Genomic DNA, 24,173 nt, shown 5'->3' with positions numbered 1-24,173 from the left:
GAGATTTAAACTTCTTTGAAACGTCCTGGAAAACAGTATTAAATTTAGCTTTAATATCGAATGAAATTTTCTTTGTTCCATCAGAATAACTTCTTACAAACATTTCTTTTGCATCTCTGATACCAAATTCATCACAAATGTTATGTGTGTTCATATTATTTGTAATTCCACAAAAACCGAGTGTTTCGTAGTTTCTAAAAACTCCATTTCCTGAAGATTTTCTAACTTCTACATAACTTTTCTTTTCTTTCAAATGACCAATAGTTTCTGTAACAGACAAAGCAGGGAATTTATCAACAAAGTCTGCTCTTACTGTTTGATCTCTCAATAAATTAACAGGATTCAATATAAATGGAATTTCTGACTTGTTAAATGATGATAAAACAATGTCACCTTTTTGGATATTCATTATTAATTTAATTTGGTCGATTGTGTTTTGAACTGTTGCATCTTTCTTCAGCCATAATATTTTACGAATTTCATTGTGTTTCTTGTCGTAAAAGAACACATTGACCTTCTTGAACAAATCAATCTGAGAAAGAGTAAATCCTTCAGGTAATAAACTGCTTTGTATATCATATTGTTTGTGAAGTGACAAAACAGTTGGATAATATTTTGGTTTGAGAATTTTCATTCTCGTAGTAAAGACAACACGTTCTGGATGCTCATTGTTGATCATCTTCTGTATTTCTTCATATCTGGTATCATATGAAACGGTTAGCGGTTTTTGATCGATTGAAAAAGTGACATCTTTATCGACTACGTTCAAAATCATTCCTTTTCTTATCTGATCATCATTTGAGATGACAACATCATTGTAGTAAATGATTTTGTCACTGAAAATTGAAATGATGTCAAAACCGTTGTAAATTTTGATTTTTTCATTTTGGACAACGAAAACAGGCTTTTCTCCGAGGTTTTTGTCCATAATGAAGATGGTCGCGTATGTCTTAGGAACAAGGAATGATGATATGACTGTTGACAAATTGAGAGGGCCGATCATGTTTTCAGTACTTTGTAAAGCAAAGAAGAAATTTTTGTCAGAATCGTCAGGGAACTTTTCTTTGATTGTTTGGCCTTTCTCGACTTGTACAATATCACCTTTGGAGTTGTATACATCATACTCAATATTACTGTCACTTTTGACGATACGGGTGGTTAGAGAATCTGACATAATTTGAGAAATTCTGTTTGACACTTTTATTTTTGCCTTTAATTGGTCATTTCTTATGTAACCGACAATGTAAGCGAGGAAATCGGTTCTTCCGATGTAAGAAAGGACACTCGAGTATAAGGATGATTGGTCAGTAAATGTTTTCTGAACATCCGAAAACGTGACATTTGAAACTGCTGAATCATTGAACAAAAACCAGTTTCCGTCGTAAGCTGGCTGTGCGAAAGTGACGTAATGGCCACTCATTGGGTCTCCTCTGTGTGCTATAACGCTTACAAGGGTGTAATTCGTGTTTTCTACCTCGGGAAGACAGAATTCTTTCATATTAATTTTTTCTGGACAGTCAAATTGGCTTCTGACCTCTTCAACACGTTGGGAATGCCTGTTATATGCAAACCGTACTAAATGGAATATAAGAAACTTTGGTAATTTTTTGAATCTCGTGTATCTTTTTGCATCTTGCTTTCCAAAGCCTTCTCCGGCATCCCATTTGTTCGCACCGACAAGCATCTCTGTAGCTGTTGAAAATCTGAGACTCTCCATCAAAGAAGAAAAGCCTTGGACGGTAACTTGAATTTCATTCGATGTTTCTGTAACTTCGTTCTTGATTTTGGCTGCAGGACATTCTAATACACGGCTTTCAACAACACTGCATGCATCTTCTCTGTTTTTAACAAACTCTTTGCCTAATTCATTGTCGAGTTTATCAAATAAGCTTGTAATGAACTCGTGAGCGTCTTGCTCCATCCCAATTACATTGAATATGTTGCCACCAAGCGATTTGACGAATGGTCGAAGTATAATTGGGTCGTTTGATGAATTCATTTCAATAAATACTTTTTGTAGTTCATCACTGACTGAAGCTGTTGTAGGATCTTGGTCAAATATCAATTGTCGTAAGGGTAATGCACTGTTTAAGAACTGAATCGATGAATTTATATAACATGTTAATCCTAAGTTGTAAATTCCTGGAAATTGGATATTTTTATGTGACAATATCTTGTTTTTAGCTGTAATTTTGATTTTTAATGGTAAATCTAAACCTGGAATTGCTACAAAATCTTGATCAATTGAAAATGTAAGAAGAGTTTTAATATATTGTGTAGATGAAGTAATGTAAGCTTTCATGTTGATTGCCGATGTTGATTTCAAATTTGATGCCCTTGAATAATATAAATAAAGAATTTTTTCGTTTTTGATATAAATTCCTGATATCAACGACTGAAAAAACGTTGTGAATTGAGCATTATTAGGTAACTCACCTATATTGATCTCAAATGAAGGATCTTTAAAAGAAAAATACTGTAATAGATTCATTTGTCACTTTTTATTCAAAAATAAAATTTTCCAGAAATGATGGACTGATATTTAGATATTTGCTCATAATCTTTATGAGTAATCTAAATTCAAAGCAAATTTTCCAATCTGCATTATTTGAAGGAATTTGGAAATCTTTTGCCTTTATTTTTAAAAATTTATAGTATGATTTTATTTTCTATAAGTTGTATATGCGTTTTCAACGAGTTAAAGTCTGATTATTACGGAAATAAAATTTAAGAAAAAATTGTTATAATATTCAAGCATCTTTGTTATGAAAATTTCATTTTCGTTATGTATCTAATATGGGATTCATATTAATAATATGATGGATGGAGTTCGAAGTAAACTTCACAAAAAAATTATCTAAGTTTTTATCCGAAAGAATATGATTTCTAGGCTTCACACAAGTATGATGATGTGTATATGAAATAATATAACAAGCTTTTGATATGTTAATTGGACATATCATTATTTTGTGGATAAATCTGGATTAAATTTGGGTTAATAGTAGTGTTAAAAGGCCATTTACAAGACTTATATTAATCCATTCGCATTTTAATTAGATTCGAATATTCAAATGGATCATTTATGAAGAAAAAATTCAAATCTGAAATTCGGATTGCGTTCTAAGTTATTTCAAAAATAATTTAATTATGTGTTTGTTATATGTACTCATTCTGTCATCAAATTAGATTTTCTAGTTGTTTGAAAGTTGAATGATTTACAAAAAATATCGATCTTATTGAGATAGAATGCTGATTGAAGAGGAAAAGATTACATTCAGGTCTGTCACCATTGGCGATTCCAGTGTAGGAAAAACATGCATTGTAAATAGGTTCTTACAAGATAAGTTTGATCCAGCTGAACCAAATACAATTGGAACGTTGTACGAATCTTTCACAGATCATAGAGATGGTCATGATCTCGAAATCCAGATTTGGGATACAGCTGGTCAGGAGCAATACAGAAGCTTAGGACCTATTTATTACAGATCATCTTTAGCTGCTATCGTTGTTTTTGATATTACTAACAGGAAAAGCTTCGAAGATGTAAACGAATGGGTTTCTGAATTCCGTAATGTTGCTGGAGAAAATACAATTGTTGTTTTAGTAGGAAATAAGATCGATTTACCAGAACGTGCTGTTGAAAAAGACGAAGCTGAAGAGTGGGCTCACAAGAACAATTGCATATACGCTGAAACATCTGCTCGTAGCGGAGCCGGTATTAAACAGCTTTTCACTACTCTTGTTGACGAGCTTATGAAAATGTACAATGGTGATGATGGCATGAAAGTTGTTAGTAGATCTAAAGTCAACACACCCGATAAAGTTGACACAAATGAAAAGAAAACTGGATGTTGCTAAATTTTTTTCCTTTTATCAATCTTATTTCTTTAATATATCGTAAAAGTTCTATTCAATTAGCTGAATTATATAATTTTTCTTTATAATAAACCTTCTTATTTCTCTATTTCTTCAAATTGAATTCGAAGTTCATTCAATCAAACTGATTGACCTAAAAATATATACTCAGCTATAATCAAAAGAGAAGCACATATGTTCGAAATGAATCTGAAAAAAAAAATTATATAAAAAAAATTATTTTTAACAATAAAGGTTAAAAAAACTATAAATAAATTAACCTATTATTTACAGTGGATCTGGTTCTTGTAGCAAAGGCCAGCCGATGCAAACAAACATTGAAAATTAGCAGCAAGCGGATTCTTCCTTCTTTTCTTGTTTATTTTCTAATTCCACACTCGGCTTGATAACCTTGGACGCGCTTGTCATTACGAGTCTTACTCCAGTTTCGAATAATTGATCAATTCCGTAACCAGATTTGGCACTTGTTTCTATGTAAACACCGTTAACGCTCTTTGCAAAGTTTTCGGCTTTTTCAAAATCAACTACTCTTTTAGAATCGAGATCGCATTTGTTTCCAACAATTGCAATAATCATATCATTTCCTGTATTTTGTCTTAATTCTTCAACCCAGTACATAACCGACTCAAAGGACTTTGCAGAAGAAACATCATAAACAATAAATGCAATTTTGGCATTGCGATAATACATTGGAGCTAGGCCACGATACATCTCTTGACCTGCTGTATCCCAAAGCATTAAATCAATTTTATGTCCTTCGTATGTAATAACTTTTGATAAATAAGAACCGCCAATTGTTGGAGAAGTAGGTGTAATAAATGTTCCATTTATGTATCTGTGCAGCATGCATGTCTTTCCTACTCCACTATCTCCAAGAAAAACGCACTTTATCTGGTTGATTTCACTCATTTTTTGAATTTCAATGTTTCAATTTCATCATCATTTATCTCCGCAGAGATTTTTGTTGGGAAAAGGGAATATGATAATGTTTTAAAAAAGCTGGAGAATCTTTTTACATTGGCTTGTTATAGACTGAAAATAGATTTTTTCGGTTTTCTCTTCAAATAATTGAAAGAATGATACTATTATAGGTTTATTATATTATATAGCATATAATCATGCTATAGCCGAAAATTATAAGTTTTGAGAAGATTGAATATAACACAAATAAATTTGAATGTAAGTTAAATTGCTTGTTTTTTAATAGCTATTTAATGAGAAATCCAATATTGCAAAATTCAAATTGAATGATTGAAAGAACAGAAAAAGTCATTCTTTTCAATTTCGAATATGTTTCATTGTATTTATAATTATATGGCAAATACGATATTTAAACTTGATTTTTGAAGGAAAATTCACAAAATTGAATAAATTCAATAATTTTTATTCAAAATAAACTAGTTATTTGAGTTTAATACTAATTATCTATTCAAACTACAAAGTTTGTAATTTAAAATATTTGTGAGATCAGATTGAATTAATTCAAGGTTCTTTTCAATTAATATTAATGACCATATTACGCATTTTCGAACATTCTAAACCAAATATATAAAAATGGGAGACGAATGTTAAATTTGCTAGACATGGGGGAGTTGTCTGCAAAGTTTTAGCTCTTATCTCTAACAAAAAATTAATTTTTAAAAAAAAGACCGAATACGTTTCACAGCGAGAAAAAAATAAAAGGCAAGATAGAATTTTCTAGACATAAAGAAGTTGTTTACCGAGTTTTAGCTCTTATCTCTAACAAAAAATTAATTTTTAAAAAAAAGACCGAATACGTTTCACAGCGAGAAAAAAATAAAAGGCAAGATAGAATTTTCTAGACATAAAGAAGTTGTTTACCGAGTTTTAGCTCTTATCTCTAACAAAAAATTAATTTTTTAAAAAAAGACCGAATACGTTTCACAGCGAGAAAAAAATAAAAGGCAAGATAGAATTTTCTAGACATAAAGAAGTTGTTTACCGAGTTTTAGCTCTTATCTCTAACAAAAAATTAATTTTTAAAAAAAAGACCGAATACGTTTCACAGCGAGAAAAAAATAAAACTGTACACTGATTTTCATTTTCATTTCCAGTCACTTTACTTATTATTTTTTCTTTTTTTCATTTTAATTATAAATTATTTCATAATACGTTTATTTACGTTACCATTTTCTTTATTCTTTTGAATTCCATACTAGACACTTATAGAATATTTTGATTGTTAACGTACTTCATTAGAATGAATCCTTACAAAGGGTATGTCGATCGAATTTACCTAATTGGTATTTCCAATCAGATTGAAGAAGGTAAAATGACATGGGAAGAAGCTTGCACCCATGTTCCCATCGCCCCAACCCTTCAATCAAATGATTTCAAATATTTAGATGTTTCAAAATCTTTTTTACAAAATCAATTTAGCTTACAGAATATCCCATTGCCTAAAGGCAAGAAAGGTCGTAGGGTCAATCCCTACGACCAAATCAAAGCTCTTGCTGTGATACATGACCACTGGGCCCTTCCCTGTGGTCAAACAAAACAATGGAAACGTTTGAAATTACAACAAATTGATGTATCTTATAGAGAAGTACGCAGATACTTCAAAGAAAATCATTTCACCAAGACGCGATTAGAGCATGCCGGGCCAGAAACAGCAGTAAGATATTGGGCGCTTTCACCCAATCTTATCTGGCACGCAGATGTTCATTATTTTAGGGGTGTTCGTGGCCAGTATATTTATGGCATAATCGACGATTTTAGCCGCAAAGTCCTAGCGTGTATACAAATACCAGATATGCTGGCAGCGACGACAGCGAACGTTGCGGCTTCCGCCTTCATTGAATTTGGCGTCCCTTATTGTTTCTGGACCGACAACGGTTCAGAAAATAGGGGCGCCTTTCAAGATCTACTTGATCTTTGGCGCGTCCAATGGCGGCATACAGACTCTCATTCTCCCTACCAAAATGGGAAGATTGAGAGATTCTGGTCGACATTGGAGCGCTGCCAAAGCATTCAGGCTATTCCTGCCTTTATTTGGGAGTACAATAATAACACACCGCATGAAGATCTCCCAATTAATCCATTAACTGGAACAAATTACACGCCAAATCAAATGTATCAGCTGAAACCGAAATACACAAATGCAGATACAGAAAGGTTGTGGCAAATATGGGATACAGATACAGGCATGACCGCTGTTGACACATTCACAGCGTAATAATAAACATAATTTTTTTAATTTCATTTTTAAACAAGTTTTTTTAAATGTATGTAATGAATAATTCATTAGAATATGATAATGCACATTGTAACAGAATAGAACAATCACCAAATTTTTTTTGAAATTAAAAAATAAAAGTAAAAAGTGTAAAGTAATCTAACCAAAAAAGATATTTAAAAGAATTTTGGAAAAAACAGAATAAGGATAATGATATTATTTTAGATACACAATCGATGTACTGAAGAATAATCCGGTAAAATGATGATATAAAATTAGATTATTTTACAAGTAGCTAAAAGAATAAAACTATAATATAAAATAAATGAAGTTTAATGAAACAATAAAGGTTAAATAAATAATAAAGATTTTTATTTTATATCAGTATTGAGAAGAAGTAACAGCTGACACTTGGTAGACAACTTCTTTATGTCTAGAAAATTCTATCTTGCCTTTTATTTTTTCTCGCTGTGAAACGTATTCGGTCTTTTTTTTAAAAATTAATTTTTGTTAGAGATAAGAGCTAAAACTCGGTAAACAACTTCTTTATGTCTAGAAAATTCTATCTTGCCTTTTATTTTTTTCTCGCTGTGAAACGTATTCGGTCTTTTTTTTAAAAATTAATTTTTGTTAGAGATAAGAGCTAAAACTTTGCAGACAACTCCCCCATGTCTAGCAAATTTAACATTCGTCTCCCATTTTTATATATTTGGTTTAGAATGTTCGAAAATGCGTAATATGGTCATTAATATTAATTGAAAAGAACCTTGAATTAATTCAATCTGATCTCACAAAATATTTTAAATTACAAACTTTGTAGTTTGAATAGATAATTAGTATTAAACTCAAATAACTAGTTTATTTTTGAATAAAAATTATTTGAATTTATTCAATTTTGTGAATTTTCCTTCAAAAATCAAGTTTAAATATCGTATTTGCCATATAATTATAAATACAATGAAACATATTCGAAATTGAAAAGAATGACTTTTTCTGTTCTTTCAATCATTCAATTTGAATTTTGCAATATTGGATTTCTCATTAAATAGCTATTAAAAAACAAGCAATTTAACTTACATTCAAATTTATTTGTGTTATATTCAATCTTCTCAAAACTTATAATTTTCGGCTATAGCATGATTATATGCTATATAATATAATAAACCTATAATAGTATCATTCTTTCAATTATTTGAAGAGAAAACCGAAAAAAATCTATTTTCGGTCTATAACACTTTTTTCATTGGCTTGATTTCAAATTTGACAAATTTCGCACTGAAAATTTTTATTTAAAATTATCTGAGATAAATGATTTAATTAATTTTTTTCAATTAATCAAATAATTTTGAATGAGTATTCAAATTTCGATATGAATTATTTTCAAAATTTTGCATCTTCTAATAATATAGGATTCAATATTTTTCCAAAATTTCTTTCAAAAATCTGGCGTAAGGAAGAATAAAACTTGTATGTCTTCAGCTTCAGGAAACGATCTTGAGAAGACAGTTTATGACGAGAGTGATTATACTTATGATGACTATGACTCGACTACTGGCAAATTCCCCGGAAAATCATCATACCGTAAATTCGGATGCTGTTGCACTGCTCTAGATTTCAAAGATTCAGAAAAATACTATTGTGGAAGTTGGTATTGTGGTCCCTCACCTTATATCATTGTAATATTATCGCTCTGGAACATGGTTATTCATTTTGTATATACGTTACTTTACACATCATATTTTGGCTACATTTTCACACCAATATTGTTAATAGTATACATTATGTTTTTAGTATCTTACTTCCAAATGATATCTGTAGGTCCTGGATATCTGCCATTTTACTGGCATCATGCATCAGAGCATTTATTAGAAGGATTAAGCACCGAAGACAATTTTGAAGGTATAACAACTTTTCCTGCACAACTTGTATGGCTCAAATCAAATCCACGACCAAATAGAGCTTATTACTTCCCTAACGTCGGCAGGTATGTAATTCGCCCCGATTTCTATTGTAAATGGGCTGGTGTTTACATAGGTAAAAGAAACGAAAAATTGCTTTTGCTGACAACATTGTATGCAACGATTTTTTGCTTTTTCTTAGTGATTTCACATTTTGTTACTTTGATAATTCGGAGGAACGAACTGACTACTTCCAATTTTACCATTATTGTTATATCTATTCCGGTTGAACTTTTCATTACGTTAATACCACTTGCTCAATTTTCAAGGTCAATTGGTCTTACATCGAACAATCTAACTAAATTTGAAATAGAGCATGGTATTGATAAGGAATATTTTGGAAATGAAAGCAAAAAAGAAAATCTTCTTGACGTTTTTGGAAGAGATCAGAATTGTTGCATGTATGCGCTTCCAATATCTCCATTTACTGGAATGACTAATCAGGAACTAATCCAAAATGAAAAGCCATATCCATTTCTGCGTCTCATAGGTGTTAAATAGTATAGGAAGGTTGTAGTATGTTGCTTAAGATTTATATAACAACGTATCACAATGTCAATTCATATATATTAAGTATTTGTTTTGTTTAAAATTAAAATTTAAAATTAAATATTTTGTAGTTTTCATCGATTAAATATCGTCTGTTATGGTTTGTAATTCATGTATTTTTCAGTATCGACAACCTCAATTTTCAGTATCAATAACAACTTCATTTGATATCCTTCATTAACAAATGGTCAACTGCCCTTTTCTGATAGAAGCGAATTATTAACTACTCAAATGAAAACGCAAAATTCACGCAAATCAGAATACATTGAAAGTAAATCATATTTGATTTGTTTCAATATCATTGCGGAACTTAGGTTTTTGAGGTACTTAAAATGCATGGGTTAATGTTTCTTGTGAGTTTAATATTCTTGCTTATCAATAAGGCAATACATTTGTTCACTTATTCATTCATTGGGCCTTGTATGTAAGCAATAGCACTATAAGTTTACATATAAGATCATAGCAAATTTCAATAATCCGAAATTCGATGAATTACAAAATGGTTTATCATTTGAAATATTTGATATTATTATTTACCTCTGTAGAACAATAGTAAGCAATGATTAAATTGAAGATAAAATAATTTTTCGATCGAGTAGGGGTAATTTTAGCTAAAAGTGACACGCCTGTAAAAAGTGACACACCCCTGAAGGGTGTGATTACCGATCGGTAATTTCGACAGTTTAGAATTTAAAATTTTTTATGGAACTGTTGCGAGTTTCATAAAGAATTTAAGGAATATAAGCAAAGATTTGAATCAAAATCTTAGACCTAAGCCGCTCGATTCGCTCGCGGCTTTCTTTATTATTTTAAATTTGCATATTTCCATCAAAAGTTCATAAGGTAAAAAATTTTGTTTATTTTTACTAAGAAAAAAAAGGTTTTTGATAATAAATTTATTTTATTTCGAAAAAGTAGCAATAATCGTAAAAGGGTATTGATAGGCTTGCTAAAGTAACTAATTTTAGCTGTCAAATACTTTTGTATTTTGAAGTAAATTAGTATAAATTTGTTTTTACTTTTATTTCGAAAAAGTAGCAATAATCGTAAAAGGGTATTGATAGGCTTGCTAAAGTAACTAATTTTAGCTGTCAAATACTTTTGTATTTTGAAGTAAATTAGTATAAATTTGTTTTTACTTTTATTTCGAAAAAGTAACAATAATCGTAAAAGGGTATTGATAGGCTTGCTAAAGTAACTAATTTTAGCTGTCAAATACTTTTGTATTTTGAAGTAAATTAGTATAAATTTGATATTATTTTAACTCCCTTTGAAAACCTCAATTTTCCATACAGAGGGAACGGGAATAGCATTCAATATTCCCTGAGAATGGTTGCGCATTCTCAGTTCCCTCTATATTTCGAACGAAGCTCTCATCGGTCTTTTTTTTTAATACTAAACGTTTTTTTTTCCTGTCACTTTTAGCTAAAATTTGGGTTTGCCTTTTCGATCTGGGAAATATTTATTTAAAAAAAACTGGTAATATAATATATCATATCAAAAGGGAAAAAATATTTGAAACACCCGTTATCCAAACTGTTGTGTTTTCAAAATATTGCAAAATTGAAAGAACCACTCAAGAATGATTGGCTAAGAGATGTTGTAAAATATCCTTATCCCATCGTTTATTCTCAAAATTGAGACTTCTTACGATAATATCGCATACAATAAATTTTTTCAAATTGAATATTTTAAAAGTGACAGAAATTTTCTTTATATAGTTTTATGGTTTTTACTCTCAAAGACCTTTTCCAGATTCAAGGCGCGCTGTATATCATTCTTGTTATTGGCTTCGTCCTTGCAATTTTTAAGGTTTTTACTGCTCCAGAAGTTTGGCCATTATACGAAGTTATCCGACTCTCAAGCTATTCCGCAATGGCCTATAATATTATTGGCAATACCAAGCTTACAATGGAGAATTGGAAGCCGTATTTCCCAATTGCGATTGCTCAATTAATCATTTATCTCCTGATTGTTATAGCAACATTTGCAATCAAGTCTAAAAGCAAGCTCACTGCATACATAAGATTTGCAACTTCGTTCGCTTTTCAGGAATCAACAGTTTTTATTTATCAAATTTTAGATGTTGTTTTCCCAACAAAGTATAAAGTAATTGCAGTCATGTATTTGATCACTGAAGAGTTCATTTATCTTCCTATCCTCAAGATCCTCATGTTTGTTTATTCTCACACCCCTAAAGAACAAGATGATCAGGAAGAGCCACAACAAGAAGAGGAAGAGGATTCACTTCAGGAATAAGATGGTCTTGAATGTATCGAAGATGAAGATGTTAATGAAGCAAACCAGCAATCAGACGAAGAAAATGAAGATGAAGAAAAGAAGGAAGATATTGAAAAGAAGCAAGCGGCAGATAAACCAGCTGAACCAGAAATCAAGCCTCCTACACTTACATCTACAATTATCACTGCCTGGGTCAATACAAATACGATATGTATAATTCTCGGCTTCATTTGGGCTGCGATCAAGATAAACATGCCTGCTCTCATGAAAAACTTCATTACCGATCTTACAAAATGCGTTACTTGTTCAATAATATTCTCTATCGGAGTTGTTGCAGGATCTGTAAACTTATGGAGATTCCACGTGTTTATTCCCATCAATCTCGCTGTTAATTACGTATTATTCCCGTTCCTTGTCGGCGGATTATGCAAAGGTTTCAAGATCCCATCTGAACAGACTAAATCTGCTGTTTTGATGGCCGTTTCTCCAACAGGACTGTTTTCATTACATAGAATGCCAGATGATGATCAAATGATTGGCCCTCGCATCGCTTTCGTTTGGTCAAGCTTATTATGGCTTCCATTTGCTTACATTTGGGGAGCAATTCTCCTTTACACAAATCTTTTCTAAGGAATATCTTCCTTTCTTTGATTGAATTATAAATATTAGATTGAAATTCATATTTTCTGATTTATTATTATTAATTTAATAGTTTTGATTGAATGATTGATTATTTATACGATTTTCAAATTCAAAATTCTTTATTTCGCAAAATAACAGCTCCAATTTCAGTAATACTCACCGCTAGATATTATTTTTATGTATTTGAGATTGACAAACAATAAATTGCCATCAGAGCACTTTATATATTCGAAATTTTTCTATGAAGAGTGAACAGCTCGCACAGAGATATCAATTTTAATGAAGAACAGAATGTATATTAAACAGTTGATATTGGCTATTGACGCGTTTCGAACATTCTCAAAACATATTTTTTGCAGATTTCCTGAAATTTTGTATATTTATTTTAAAACCAATGAACATTGTGAGATTAACAGTTTTCAAATATTTTGAAATTTTGTCAGATTTGACATAAATGAAGATTTTACCAAGTTTAGTTAAGTATGGGGATACTCCAATAGCTTCATTTACATATGGGTATCTTGCAGTATGTATTGGAGAATGTGTACTTGTCTACAAGAAAAACGAACAAACTTTTTCTGTAATTTCTTCTTTTGATTTCCCAAATACGCATATTAAATCATTAGGATTCATATCAGGAGCATATTCAAAGCAATTTATATTAGTTGTTGTATCAGATAACTCTATTGCTCTATGTGATATCTTAAATCTCAAGTCAAAATCGTTCAATATGAAGTGTTCACAAGTATGCTTTGATAATTCAACAATAGATTCATTCATTGTTCTTGAAAATGAAAAAGAATTGACAGAATATTCATATATTGACAAAGATATTTTTACAATTCAGAAAAATTGGACTTTAACATTCGAAGATCCACTTACATGCGTTTCCATATCGACATACAACTCTAATTACGCTATTGCATTGACAAAAGCTTCAGAACTTATCATATTAAACAGAAAAAATCAGAAATATCCATATCAAATCACTTCTTCTGTCTACAACCTTACTCAAGATGAAAGAGTCGAAGGAGTTACGACCATTTCTTTTGGTTTCGCTATTGCTTGGTCAAAACATTTTATTCATTTAATTCATTTAGTTACAGGAGCTGCGTTTACCATTCTTTCATTCACCCAAGACAAGATTGTCTCAAGTGTATACGCAAATGATGATAATGACATCTCTTTCTTCGTTTTATACAACGATAATTCAATTGAACAATTTTCAATTGAAAATTCATCCCTTTCAAAACCTCAATCCGTAAACCTTCCGAAAACGTTTAATTTCGCCCCTTTATACGTTTCAAAAGGAGATTTAATAATTATTTCGAATTATTACAAAACGTACATTATAAAGAAGAGCACGAACAAGTCATTATCACTCAATACTTTTTATACACTTCCTATCATGAAAGAAGGAACTCTTGTTTCAAAATTTAATAATCAAATTGTTTTTTCGGATGTAGACGATGCTTTGACGTCCTACAATTATAAGACAGGCGTGTATTCATTCAGATATCCGAAACAAGTCGATAAACTCTGTTATTTCTCAAATAATTCAATAGTTTATCTTATTGAAGGTTCTGTTTATCTTTTCGAGCAGAAACAGCAATTTGATATAACAGAACTTCATATCATTGACAAACCAGTCACAGATTTGCGTACAATCGCAGATTATATTATTGTTTCAGATTCTAACACAATTGGAGTATATTGTAACGGCAAAGTTAGCACAAAGACAATAAACGACCTACAGGCTTACGACGTATCGCTGGATAACGATAAAAAGCTCGTAATCGCGATTTCAATAAAATCTAAAGGAATTTTCTTTGCTAATGAAGATATGAAGCCTGTATTTGGTTCATTCCCACAATTCACGGCTACGAGCTATTATTCGCTTATTTCTTTTGATTTTCCGCAAGTTGTTGGAATTGACATGAGTTACAAGCTCTACATCTTTAATTTACAGAATGGTGAGTGCTGTAAGCGTGTTAACTACAAAATGCCAGCGGAAATCGTATGTTATCGCGGTGAATCTAAGTTTGCTTTTAATTTCAAGAATTCCATTGAAATAATGAACTCCAATCTTGAACTCATTGAGCTCATCCAAAATAACTCTGCAAACATCCTATCAGCATCTGGTGATACACTTACTGTTCTTGAAAAATCTGGAATCACTTTACATCAAAGTACAAAAAGTGACAACAAATATTATGAATTGAATTTCTTCCAGACGAAGAAACCATTTGCTCTAAATGTTGAAACATCGCGAGAATACATTGATATGGTTATCAAATCCATGAGTATTCCTATAAATTACCCAGAATTTGTTGATGATTTTAATTTAATTCTTGGAGAAAAGCCTAAACAGATAACTCCGTCGATAACTAGTGATATCAAAAGAGTGTATCATAGATTCGTGCTCTCTTTCTACCAAAAGGAAATCCCTGAAGAAAACATCGAACAATTAAAACTTTTTATCAAAAGTTTTGAGGAAAACAAAGATTTCTTGGGTGCTTCTCTCTTATCTTTGATCATAGGTGATAAGAACTCAACACTTAAATACCTCCTGATGGCTGAGTACTTCGAATTAGCCCATATTTTTGCTCATCTCAATAATCTTGATGAATCTGTTGTCATTGACTCATATTTGACGTATTCACTGCAATCAGGTAACCTCATTAATGCAATCCATATACTGATGGAACTGAAAAGATACCATAAAATTGCATCTATACTGTATGAACATGAATTCAATGCAAATCTTAGATACTTCAATGATAAATATGATATAAGTAGCTTCAAGGAAGAGAGTGGATGCGCAAGTATTGAAGAAATTCTTGATTTCCTCAGAACTCACGAATTCAAAGAAACGTTTGTTGAACTTTAAGCAGTAAACTGTATTATATTATTTTATTTAAAACAAAATAAAGACTGTAATGATATATGTTAATAAAAATAATTGATTTGTAAAGAAAATTTATATCAATTATAAGGAAAAGCATATGATTTTAGTGATTTAAGATATTTAATGAATTAACCAGATAATTTAAATCATAATTGTCGTTATAAATTCCTTATTTAGACATGTTTTATATTCCAAATTTTTTTTGTTTTTGAAAAAATGATAAAAAATTTCTCAAAGATTCTTTTGATTTTTGGGATTTCATAAAAATTTTGGAGATACAAAGTATTCATTTATACCATTTTATGACGATCTGCACAACAATTATGGAGAATTGACTCATAATTGACCTGAATACACAATCTAATTAGTTATTCTGAGTGATTTGGTTCATAATATAAGCATTTTCTATACATAATACTAGAAGAAAGATCAAATATCTAAGTTAAAAAGAAGTAGATTCATTAAAAAGCTAGAATTAAAAAAGATTTTCGATTAATAGAGGGGAAAGCAAAGTTCATACAGTTTATTCTGTGTCGAAGAGCTTTGTAGAAAGATACTTCTCACCACGGTCTGGTAAGAGAACAACAATAACACCGTGATCGAGCTTCTCAGCAAGCTTCTGAGCGGCGAGCATAGCAGCACCAGAGCTCATGCCGATGAAGATACCTTCCTTGGCAACGATTTCACGAGCCTTAGCGAAAGCCTCTTCGGATTCGATGAGGATGTGCTCATCGATCTTGTCAGCCTGGTAGATAGCTGGAACAATAGCCTCTTCCATGGACTTGAGACCCTGGATGTAGTGACCCTTTGTTGGTTGAGCTTCGACGATCTTGATGTCTGGGTTCTTCTCACGAAGGTTCTTGCCAACACCCATAAGTGTGCCGGATGTGCCGACAGCAGCGACGAAGTGTGTAACTCTGCCCTGTGTCTGAGCCCAGATTTCTTCTGCTGTTGTCTTGTAGTGAGCGATCTTGTTGTACTCGTTAGAGAACTGGTTAGGGTTGAAGTACTTTCCTGGGTTCTCCTTGAGGATTTCAGCGACCTTTCTGATGGCGCCATCTGTGCCGAGCTTCTTGTCTGTAAGGATGATATCAGCACCGAAGGCCTTGATCATTTTACGGCGTTCAAGAGAAACACCTTCTGACATAACAATGATGACATTGTAGCCCTTAACACGGCCGATCATAGCAAGACCGATACCTGTGTTACCAGATGTAGCTTCGATGATTGTGCTGCCTGGCTTGAGCTTGCCTTCTAATTCGGCTTGCTCGATCATCTTGAGGGCGATACGATCCTTAACAGAGCCTGTTGGGTTGAAACCTTCAAGCTTGGCGTACATTTCGACCTTTGGGTTTGGGTTAAGGTGGTTGATGCGAACCATTGGTGTGTTACCGATTGTCTGGAGGATGTTGTCGTAGATCATGCTTGTGTAGGAGATCTAAATAAAAATGAAATAAAAAATTTTTGGTTTGACACCTATTGATTTTTTCAAATATCGTAAAAACTCTCTCAATTTTTTCTATGTAAATCTGTTCATGAAATTGAAAGGGATGGCCTGGTTTCTTATCAAATTGTCCATGATACGTTAATTTACTTTATTCACCTTGATAACATAATGCATTCATTGCATTATACATAATTAATGCGAAGTTGATCATGCAACCAATTAGTTAAAATTTTTTCAGTTCCGGAATTTATTTTTGGAATTTCGGTGAATATAATGAACCTATGGACCAATAAACTTGTGCTGGATCAGTGCGATTATGAATATTGAATTTCATTATTCATTTTTGTAGGAAATTCAGACTGCATTCAAGTTTTTTTCAAATACTTTCTCTTTTGATCATGCCCTTATATAGGAACTTATAACATTAGTCTGTTCTCAACCTGAATTTAAAAAAAATCTTCTACCGAACCACATAGCAAGTAAATTTAAAAGCAGAAATTTAATCAATTTCTATCATTATTATTAATAGTATTAGTTTTAGTAAAATCAGTCGCGAATTTAATACAAAAAAATAAAATTACTCCAAAATATCAAAATTTCACATTCTTTCAAATAAAATAACTCAAGGTATTATTATCCCAAATCAAAAATCAATAAAAAACAACCTTTTGTCTTAAATTCAAAAAAATCGGAATTAATATTGAAGTTCAGACATAAACTTTGTTACACTTCATTCTCATACATTAGACTTGATGAAAGATTACTTTTTCTTCTCTGAATTTCTTCAAGATCTTTTTATTTATATGTTTAAAGGGTTTTAACAGAGTATCTATGAAAGCAAGTTTATGTAGGAAGAGTATGAGCTTTTTATGAATGAAAAAATTAAAAATTTCTAAAATTATCAAATAAAGTTTAAATATTTTATAAAAATAATGAGGTTTTGCAAGCAGTTGTATTTAATACTGACTGTTCTTTTCATGAGTCTGAAGTGGGTTCTTTGATTCATATGGACTGTCATCAGCTGGTGGAATTTCGATGATACCAAGCTCCAACTGAGCAGCATCCTGAGCGTGGAACATTCTCTCTTTGATGCAGTGGTAGCAGCAAATACCAAGAACAACACTTGCAACGATTATACCTCCTAAGATAACAATGGATAAAACAGAAATAACAACAAGAACGGCAACCCAGCCAGCAAATTTACCAACTGAACCAAGCTGATAGCCGCCTTCTGGTAATAACTTCATGCTAAGTACTGTTGATGTTTCATTATAAGTAACTGTAGCACCAACAGTAGAGCCATCACATGTATTACTGTTATATACTATTCTCATCATGAATGGCTGTGTAACATTGTCTGACTTTGTAACGTCACCTATAGCTGTGTAGACTGTTGTAGATAATGTGGAAGATTTAGTGAGAGTAGCTGTCGAAATTGTTTTAGGAAATGCATAATAAACACAAACACTGTCACCTTTTTCTAATACATAGTCAGCTCCTTGAGAGCAGCCAACATTTAATGATCCACTACCAATTAAAGCGATATTTTCACTGCATGATGGATATTTGAACCTAGAAAAGTCAACGGCATATATTGAATTGAATTTTGGTGAGAGCATCTCTAAATATCCCCTGCTCTTGAAATTAATACCGAATGTTTCATTCTTAAATAGCTCTGTCTTTTCATTATCACTATGGGCTATACCTGTGTAATCATTAGTTGATTCTGCGAGGAATAATATAAGATGACCACTTTCTACTTTGAAATAGCGTTTAGTTGAGATTAAAGATACATTATTATAGCCAGGTTTGATTCTAGAATAGACATCTTCATCAGAAATTGATGTTGAAAGGCCAAAAAGAATTGGAAACATTCTAAATATTTTTACCTGTTTATGAAATTTTAACGATAAAGAAATATTCAATTTTTCAAATTCACAATTCAATTTTTTAGCTTTATGTATATCCAATATAGTGTATACATCAAGTTTTGATGATAATTGATTGAAATTGGACGATAGAATTTTCATTGAATTTAGGATAATAACTTTGATAATTGTCTTGTTTACCAATAATCTTAAAGAAATTTTGATTTTTGTTTCACATCGTTAAAAATTCCTTCGATAGATTTGACGATGGATTTTAGCCACGCGGAGTCTGAAATCTAGTACTATTAAAAGATTGATTAAACCAGTGTTGGCTATTTCTTTTGACCAAAATCTTTTGAATTTCTAAAAATTGAGAAAATCAGGAAAGAAATCCTTCAAAACCAATATATACTTTAAGCAATACCTCAATTCAAATTATTGGAAATTGATTTTTTTTTTTGAATTTTCAACAATCTCATTTCAAGACGATTTATTAGAAATTCAAATATTTTCGCTCATTTGGAGGAAGTTATCGAAAATAATTGATTTAATGAAATATTTATTATTAAACTCCATATTTGGATGATTAAACTATGTTACTCTAATATATAGCATAAGCATATATGTTACGTACCATCCATGTTAAAATACAAGAATATGTTACAAATTTTGTATTTAAGAGCTAATGCCATCTTAACACATCTATTTATCGAATCAGATCATCATAAAATAGATATATGAATAGTAGTTTTAGTTCATTTAAGCAGTTTTGATTTTGATTTAGTCTTATCGATTACTAGATTTAATTTATACAACAAAAGAAACAACAAAAAATGCAATTTTAAGTCATAACTACTTTTCTTCATACTATTTTCTCTAGAATTTGGTTTTGAAGAAAGGTAACTAAACTCCTTTCGCCGATCCGATTTGCCCCATATTTAAAATATAGCTTGCATATGTAGAAGAAAAGCTAATTTTGAAGTACGCCCGAAATCCACCAACAGGATTTCGAGCTACTAAAAAGGTACTTTTAAATGTGATTTTTTTTATAAAAAATTAAATTTATTTTAAGATCAGACTAAAAACTAATTTTATGGAAAATCTATATCGACAAATTTATTACTTATTGGGTATATAGATTTTTTGATTATGGCGATTATGTCTGATATGCTTCCAATAAGCCAAAACAGTGTTTTGGGAGTGATTAAATACAAAAAAATCTGGCGATGCTTTACGTGGCAAATGGTCGAATGGTTATTACCCCTTACTATTTGGTACCGGGGACGCTAGTTCGAAACTGATGCACTATATTTTTTTACAAAATGCGTTTATTAGGACAGGGTAAAGAAAGGTTGCCAATATAATATATTTAAATAAATACAACTAATCTAGCATAAAAAAACTATTGAATATTTGAATTCAATAAAAATTTATATAAAATACATGTAAAGCATAAATTACTATATAAATCAAGCTGTATTTTGTTTTTATATAAATTATATCACACCGCTTCTAGTAATTTTTAGCTTAAGCATATCATCGGCTAATTTTCAAAAAAAAGAATTTCAAATTTTAATCCAAATTCATTTCTTAAAATTCACAATCAAATTACAGCTTATCTTTAATAGTCTTATTCATTCTATGCTTTTTTTTCGGCTCCATAAAAGTCATAAATTTTTCCATCATAAATTTGTTAGAAATTGGGTTACCATTGCCAAACATTTGGATAGAAAAAGCCCAATAAATTATACCCAAAGCATCCAAACATGAAGATATCATATAAGAAATATAGTTTAATTCAGTAATTCCCTAAAATCTAAAATGTTTAAGAACATTTGTTCAATATCTTACAATCTAATTCACAGATTTAGCATATGTACTACGTATCAAATATACAATGTGATCTCTCAATAAGCTTAGAAGGTTAATTATTAAAATTAAATAAAATTCTACAATTAGCGAAAAATAATACGGCAGATAATATGCTTATAGGTAAAGAAATTCAAAGAGCATTCCTTAAATTTTTTCGAAATTTATCAAAACTCGAAGGTAAATCATCGAGTGATATGCGAAAAAAACTTTTTTATTCTATTAATGATAATAAATATATTAGCCATATTAAAACTTTTCATTTTTTAAAACTCATAGAAATACGTTTGATATTCTTCATTAAGAACATATAAAAACGAGTATAATTATCATAATCTGTTAATTTACAATATAAATGCTTTTCTGCTTGTAGTAAATATCAAATAAGAAAATAATAACATTATAAATTTTTCAAATAAGAATATATTATCTAGCATCTAAGCATGAAGATATTTAGAATTTGGATATCTAAATTCTGCTTAGATTACTTTCAAAATATAAGTCAATAATCTTTGATTTTATTAAACGCTAATATTGGATAGTATATTTTCACAATTTAATTGTAGTTAGATAAATGATAATTCATGTAACTCATTGATTTCGATCAAAAGTTATATTCACCTTGTTAAAAAAAATTAAAAAAATAAAAAAACTGGGTGCTTACTGATTTGAACATATTGCCTTTGAACCCCACGACATAACCAGTAGGCTAAACGTACAGTGATTTTTTTTATAAATTCTAGTATAAAATACTTCCCGCAGGGCATTTGTTTAATTATTTCACATTCTGATGACATAATTTTTAATATCATAGATAATGAAAGCGAAAAATATATAAAAATCGACAAACATGTTATAATGAATTGAGAGCTTTACGTGTCAAAAAACACATTTCATACTGATTTCTATAAAAGGTATCTTTATTATAGAAGTGTAAGCTATATCTGTTTGTTTTTTTATTATAACAAATTCAAAATTCTCTTATAAGGATTAGATGAAATCTGTATTACTAAATCATTAGCTAAATGAAGGTTCAAATAGAAAGTAAATATCAATTTATATGATACTGAAACCAAATAGTTCTTTTAATAAAAGATAACACGCTGAAAATTATTGAGTATTTGCAAATCTCAAAAATCTATTGGTGAATTTGGCTCAACTTTTAAAATTATAACATCCATATCAAATCATAAAAGCAGACAAAAATTAAAGCCAAACCTATCGGCCAATTTTTTTTTGATATTTTGATTTTTGAGGTATACTTTTAAAAGTGGATTTAAAGCACTTATGAAAAAACATTAACTTCTGTCGTTATGATTATTGATTTAGACAATAATGATTTTAATCTTTGATTATCAAAACACTAAAGTCATCTTTTTAACATTTGCTTGGTAGCATTAACTCAAGTCTAAAGTACTATTTTATGTGGCACTCTTAGAATTTTTGTATTCATTGTACACGCTGAAATAGTACCATTAAAGTTATGGCGGACTTTCAAAAAATAGTTTGGTCACCTTTTTTTGAAGAAACATCCAAAACCAATAAACAAATATTTGTATAGATAGCTTATGAAAACCTCAAATTGCCATATTTTTGTCCGCTTAATTTCAAATTGGAAATAGAATTTGGTCATTATGATATATACATTAGTTACTAGTCCTTTAGAGCATACCAATTTATAGCTTGCTTAGAGCGTGATCATTCCCATATATATATTAGCATATAGAAAAAAACAAATGAAAAATAGACTCGGATGTTATTGAGAAACACAACTTAAGACATTTGCTTTAAACTTACTCATCAAGACATGATTTATTATGCCGAAGGAGAACAGTACGTAATGATGAATCCCATCGGTGCTTTTTTTTGGATTTTTTTTATTCCTGAAGTTAACCGCCGATTCAATTTTTCAAACCTTATGCTCACATTATTACAGAAGGTCAAAGTAAATATAAATACAGAAAAATCAAACTCCTGAAATCAGAAATATTATCGGCCAAATATTTTTTTTTTATAAATTAAAAAGATGGGTTTTGATATACTTAAGTCAATCAGGCCTGTTCTTGAACTTATGCCAAACGTTCCACGTCCAAACAAGAAGGTTCCAATTCGCAAGCGGTTATTCTATACATTCGCTTCATTGGCTTTATATTTAATCTGCACACTTGTTCCACTTTATGGCGTCCAAAAGACAGCCGGTGATGACCCAATGCAGCACCTTCGTATTCTTACAGCTTCTTCTAAGTATTCTCTTATGGAATTCGGTATTTCCCCAATCGTTACTTCAGGTATGATCCTTCAGTTCCTCTGCTCTTTCGGTCTTATCAACAGAAATCCATCCGATCCAGAGGCTTCCGCTCTTTTCGATGCTGCTCAGAAGTTAGCTGGCATCATCATGACAGCTTTCCAGGCTGGTAACGCTATCTGGTCCGGCGAGTACGGTATTCGTGGCGAAATCGGCTTTGTCAACGCTGCTCTCATCATGACACAGCTTGTTTCTTCTGCTATTGTTGTCATTCTTCTCGATGAACTTTGCCAGAACGGCTATGGTATCGGCTCCGGCATTTCCCTCTTCATTTGCACAAACATCTGCGAAATGATCATGTGGAGACTCTTCTCATTCAACCATTACTCCATGGGCCGCGGAACAGAGTACGAAGGCCTTGTCATTGCTTTCTTCCACTACCTCTTCACACGCAAGAACAAGCTACGCGCACTCCGTGATATCGTTTTCCGCCCACAATTACCAAATCTTTGCCAATTATTCTCAACAGTCATTGTTTTCGGTGCTTGCGTCTACTTCGATCAGATCAAGATCAACATTGGCCTCGAAACAACAGTCAACCGTGCCTGTCCAGAGCCATTCGAGATCAAGTTGTTCTATTGCTCCAACACACCACTTATCATCCAGTCTACAATCCTTTCCCAGCTCGCTGGCTTCTCTCGCACCATCTACTTCCACTGGCCAGAGTCTCTTGCCACACAAATCTTCGGTGTCTGGCGTTCACACAACGGAATGTCCTATGACTACTCCACACCAGTTTCCGGCCTTATCTACTACTTGACAGCACCACAGTCAATCCAACAAACAATCCACGACCCACTTCATACAATTATTTACCTCATTTTCTCTCTTTCATCCGCCGGCTTCATCTCATACTACTACCTTAGATTCTCCAACCAGGCACCAGCTGATGTCGCTGAAGCCCTCAAGAAGCAGCACCTTACACTCAAGGGACACAGAGAAGACCAGAAGAGACTCGAGAAGACACTTTCTCGCTACATCCCAACAGCTGCAGCTCTCGGTGGTATCCTTGTCGCTCTCCTCTCATTCGTCGCTGACTTCTTGTCTGCATTCGGATCTGGAACAGGTATCATCCTCGCTGTTTCTATCATCAACCAGTTCACTGCTGAACTCTCCAAGGAAATGGCTGGTGACGGACTCATCGGTATCCTCAAGAACGCCGCTGGTGCTCGCTAATTTGATTATTTGATTATTTATTTTTCTTTTCTTTTTTTTTTAAACACACACACATACAAAAAAACAAACTACTTTTTCTTAAGACATTGAATACTCAGAATTTCTTTGGGAAAAATTCAAATTAAATATTTAAAGTCA

The 24,173-nt window shown here is 31.5% G+C and overlaps 11 protein-coding genes across 11 annotated transcripts, besides 11 other annotated features; 7 read left to right on the top strand and 4 right to left on the bottom strand.

The window, feature by feature from the left end:
• Positions 1–5: 5 nt before the first annotated feature.
• On the bottom strand, positions 6–2,482 carry TVAGG3_0322810 (ubiquitinyl hydrolase protein; the record flags this gene model as incomplete). The annotated part of the gene is made up of 1 exon (XM_001581746.2): positions 6–2,302. A coding segment is annotated over one exon (2,297 nt), but the record flags the coding sequence as incomplete, so codon positions are not given.
• Positions 2,483–3,207: 725 nt separating this feature from the next.
• TVAGG3_0322800 (GTPase protein) lies at positions 3,208–3,935 on the top strand (the record flags this gene model as incomplete). Its single annotated transcript, XM_001581745.1, has 1 exon — positions 3,247–3,858. The coding sequence occupies one exon, from the start codon at positions 3,247–3,249 to the stop codon at positions 3,856–3,858; it is 612 nt and encodes a 203-aa protein (XP_001581795.1).
• Positions 3,936–4,200: 265 nt separating this feature from the next.
• On the bottom strand, positions 4,201–4,785 carry TVAGG3_0322790 (GTPase protein; the record flags this gene model as incomplete). Its single annotated transcript, XM_001581744.2, has 1 exon — positions 4,201–4,785. One exon carries the CDS (start codon positions 4,783–4,785, stop codon positions 4,201–4,203), a length of 585 nt encoding a protein of 194 aa, XP_001581794.1.
• A 115-nt stretch (positions 4,786–4,900) lies between these two features.
• Positions 4,901–5,736: a mobile genetic element.
• Positions 4,901–5,736: a terminal%2Cinverted (terminal inverted repeat of Banshee-A1 transposon ID:TVAGG3_0322780).
• Positions 5,429–7,072: a mobile genetic element.
• TVAGG3_0322760 (integrase core domain-containing protein) lies at positions 6,098–7,072 on the top strand (the record flags this gene model as incomplete). The annotated part of the gene is made up of 1 exon (XM_051230223.1): positions 6,098–7,072. One exon carries the CDS (start codon positions 6,098–6,100, stop codon positions 7,070–7,072), a length of 975 nt encoding a protein of 324 aa, XP_051099953.1.
• Positions 6,098–7,072: a mobile genetic element.
• A 263-nt stretch (positions 7,073–7,335) lies between these two features.
• Positions 7,336–7,364: a mobile genetic element.
• Positions 7,336–7,364: a terminal%2Cinverted (terminal inverted repeat of ISTv1 transposon ID:TVAGG3_0322740).
• Positions 7,365–7,469: 105 nt separating this feature from the next.
• Positions 7,470–8,304: a mobile genetic element.
• Positions 7,470–8,304: a terminal%2Cinverted (terminal inverted repeat of Banshee-A1 transposon ID:TVAGG3_0322730).
• A 237-nt stretch (positions 8,305–8,541) lies between these two features.
• On the top strand, positions 8,542–9,531 carry TVAGG3_0322720 (cysteine S-palmitoyltransferase protein; the record flags this gene model as incomplete). Its single annotated transcript, XM_001581743.1, has 1 exon — positions 8,542–9,531. One exon carries the CDS (start codon positions 8,542–8,544, stop codon positions 9,529–9,531), a length of 990 nt encoding a protein of 329 aa, XP_001581793.1.
• A 641-nt stretch (positions 9,532–10,172) lies between these two features.
• Positions 10,173–10,202: a terminal%2Cinverted (terminal inverted repeat of MuDR-3_TvMULE3 transposon ID:TVAGG3_0322710).
• Positions 10,173–11,022: a mobile genetic element.
• Positions 10,993–11,022: a terminal%2Cinverted (terminal inverted repeat of MuDR-3_TvMULE3 transposon ID:TVAGG3_0322710).
• A 282-nt stretch (positions 11,023–11,304) lies between these two features.
• TVAGG3_0322700 (uncharacterized protein) lies at positions 11,305–11,870 on the top strand (the record flags this gene model as incomplete). Its single annotated transcript, XM_001581742.2, has 1 exon — positions 11,305–11,838. The coding sequence occupies one exon, from the start codon at positions 11,305–11,307 to the stop codon at positions 11,836–11,838; it is 534 nt and encodes a 177-aa protein (XP_001581792.1).
• Positions 11,871–12,072: 202 nt separating this feature from the next.
• Positions 12,073–12,450, top strand: TVAGG3_0322690 (uncharacterized protein; the record flags this gene model as incomplete). The annotated part of the gene is made up of 1 exon (XM_001581741.1): positions 12,073–12,450. One exon carries the CDS (start codon positions 12,073–12,075, stop codon positions 12,448–12,450), a length of 378 nt encoding a protein of 125 aa, XP_001581791.1.
• A 389-nt stretch (positions 12,451–12,839) lies between these two features.
• On the top strand, positions 12,840–15,386 carry TVAGG3_0322680 (WD40 repeat-like family; the record flags this gene model as incomplete). Its single annotated transcript, XM_001581740.1, has 1 exon — positions 12,917–15,352. The coding sequence occupies one exon, from the start codon at positions 12,917–12,919 to the stop codon at positions 15,350–15,352; it is 2,436 nt and encodes an 811-aa protein (XP_001581790.1).
• Positions 15,387–15,864: 478 nt separating this feature from the next.
• Positions 15,865–16,800, bottom strand: TVAGG3_0322670 (cysteine synthase family protein domain-containing protein; the record flags this gene model as incomplete). The annotated part of the gene is made up of 1 exon (XM_001581739.2): positions 15,894–16,793. One exon carries the CDS (start codon positions 16,791–16,793, stop codon positions 15,894–15,896), a length of 900 nt encoding a protein of 299 aa, XP_001581789.1.
• Positions 16,801–17,661: 861 nt separating this feature from the next.
• TVAGG3_0322660 (uncharacterized protein) lies at positions 17,662–18,693 on the bottom strand (the record flags this gene model as incomplete). Its single annotated transcript, XM_001581738.1, has 1 exon — positions 17,774–18,691. One exon carries the CDS (start codon positions 18,689–18,691, stop codon positions 17,774–17,776), a length of 918 nt encoding a protein of 305 aa, XP_001581788.1.
• A 3,854-nt stretch (positions 18,694–22,547) lies between these two features.
• Positions 22,548–24,096, top strand: TVAGG3_0322650 (SECY/SEC61-alpha family member family; the record flags this gene model as incomplete). The annotated part of the gene is made up of 1 exon (XM_001581737.1): positions 22,581–24,035. One exon carries the CDS (start codon positions 22,581–22,583, stop codon positions 24,033–24,035), a length of 1,455 nt encoding a protein of 484 aa, XP_001581787.1.
• Between the last annotated feature and the right edge of the window lie 77 nt (positions 24,097–24,173).

The sequence above is a fragment of the Trichomonas vaginalis genome, chromosome V, assembly GCF_026262505.1.
Source record: "Trichomonas vaginalis G3 chromosome V, whole genome shotgun sequence".
Lineage (NCBI taxonomy): Eukaryota > Parabasalia > Trichomonadida > Trichomonadidae > Trichomonas > Trichomonas vaginalis.
Note: the sequence above shows the minus strand (reverse complement) of the source record. Positions and strands in the feature narration are given on the sequence as shown.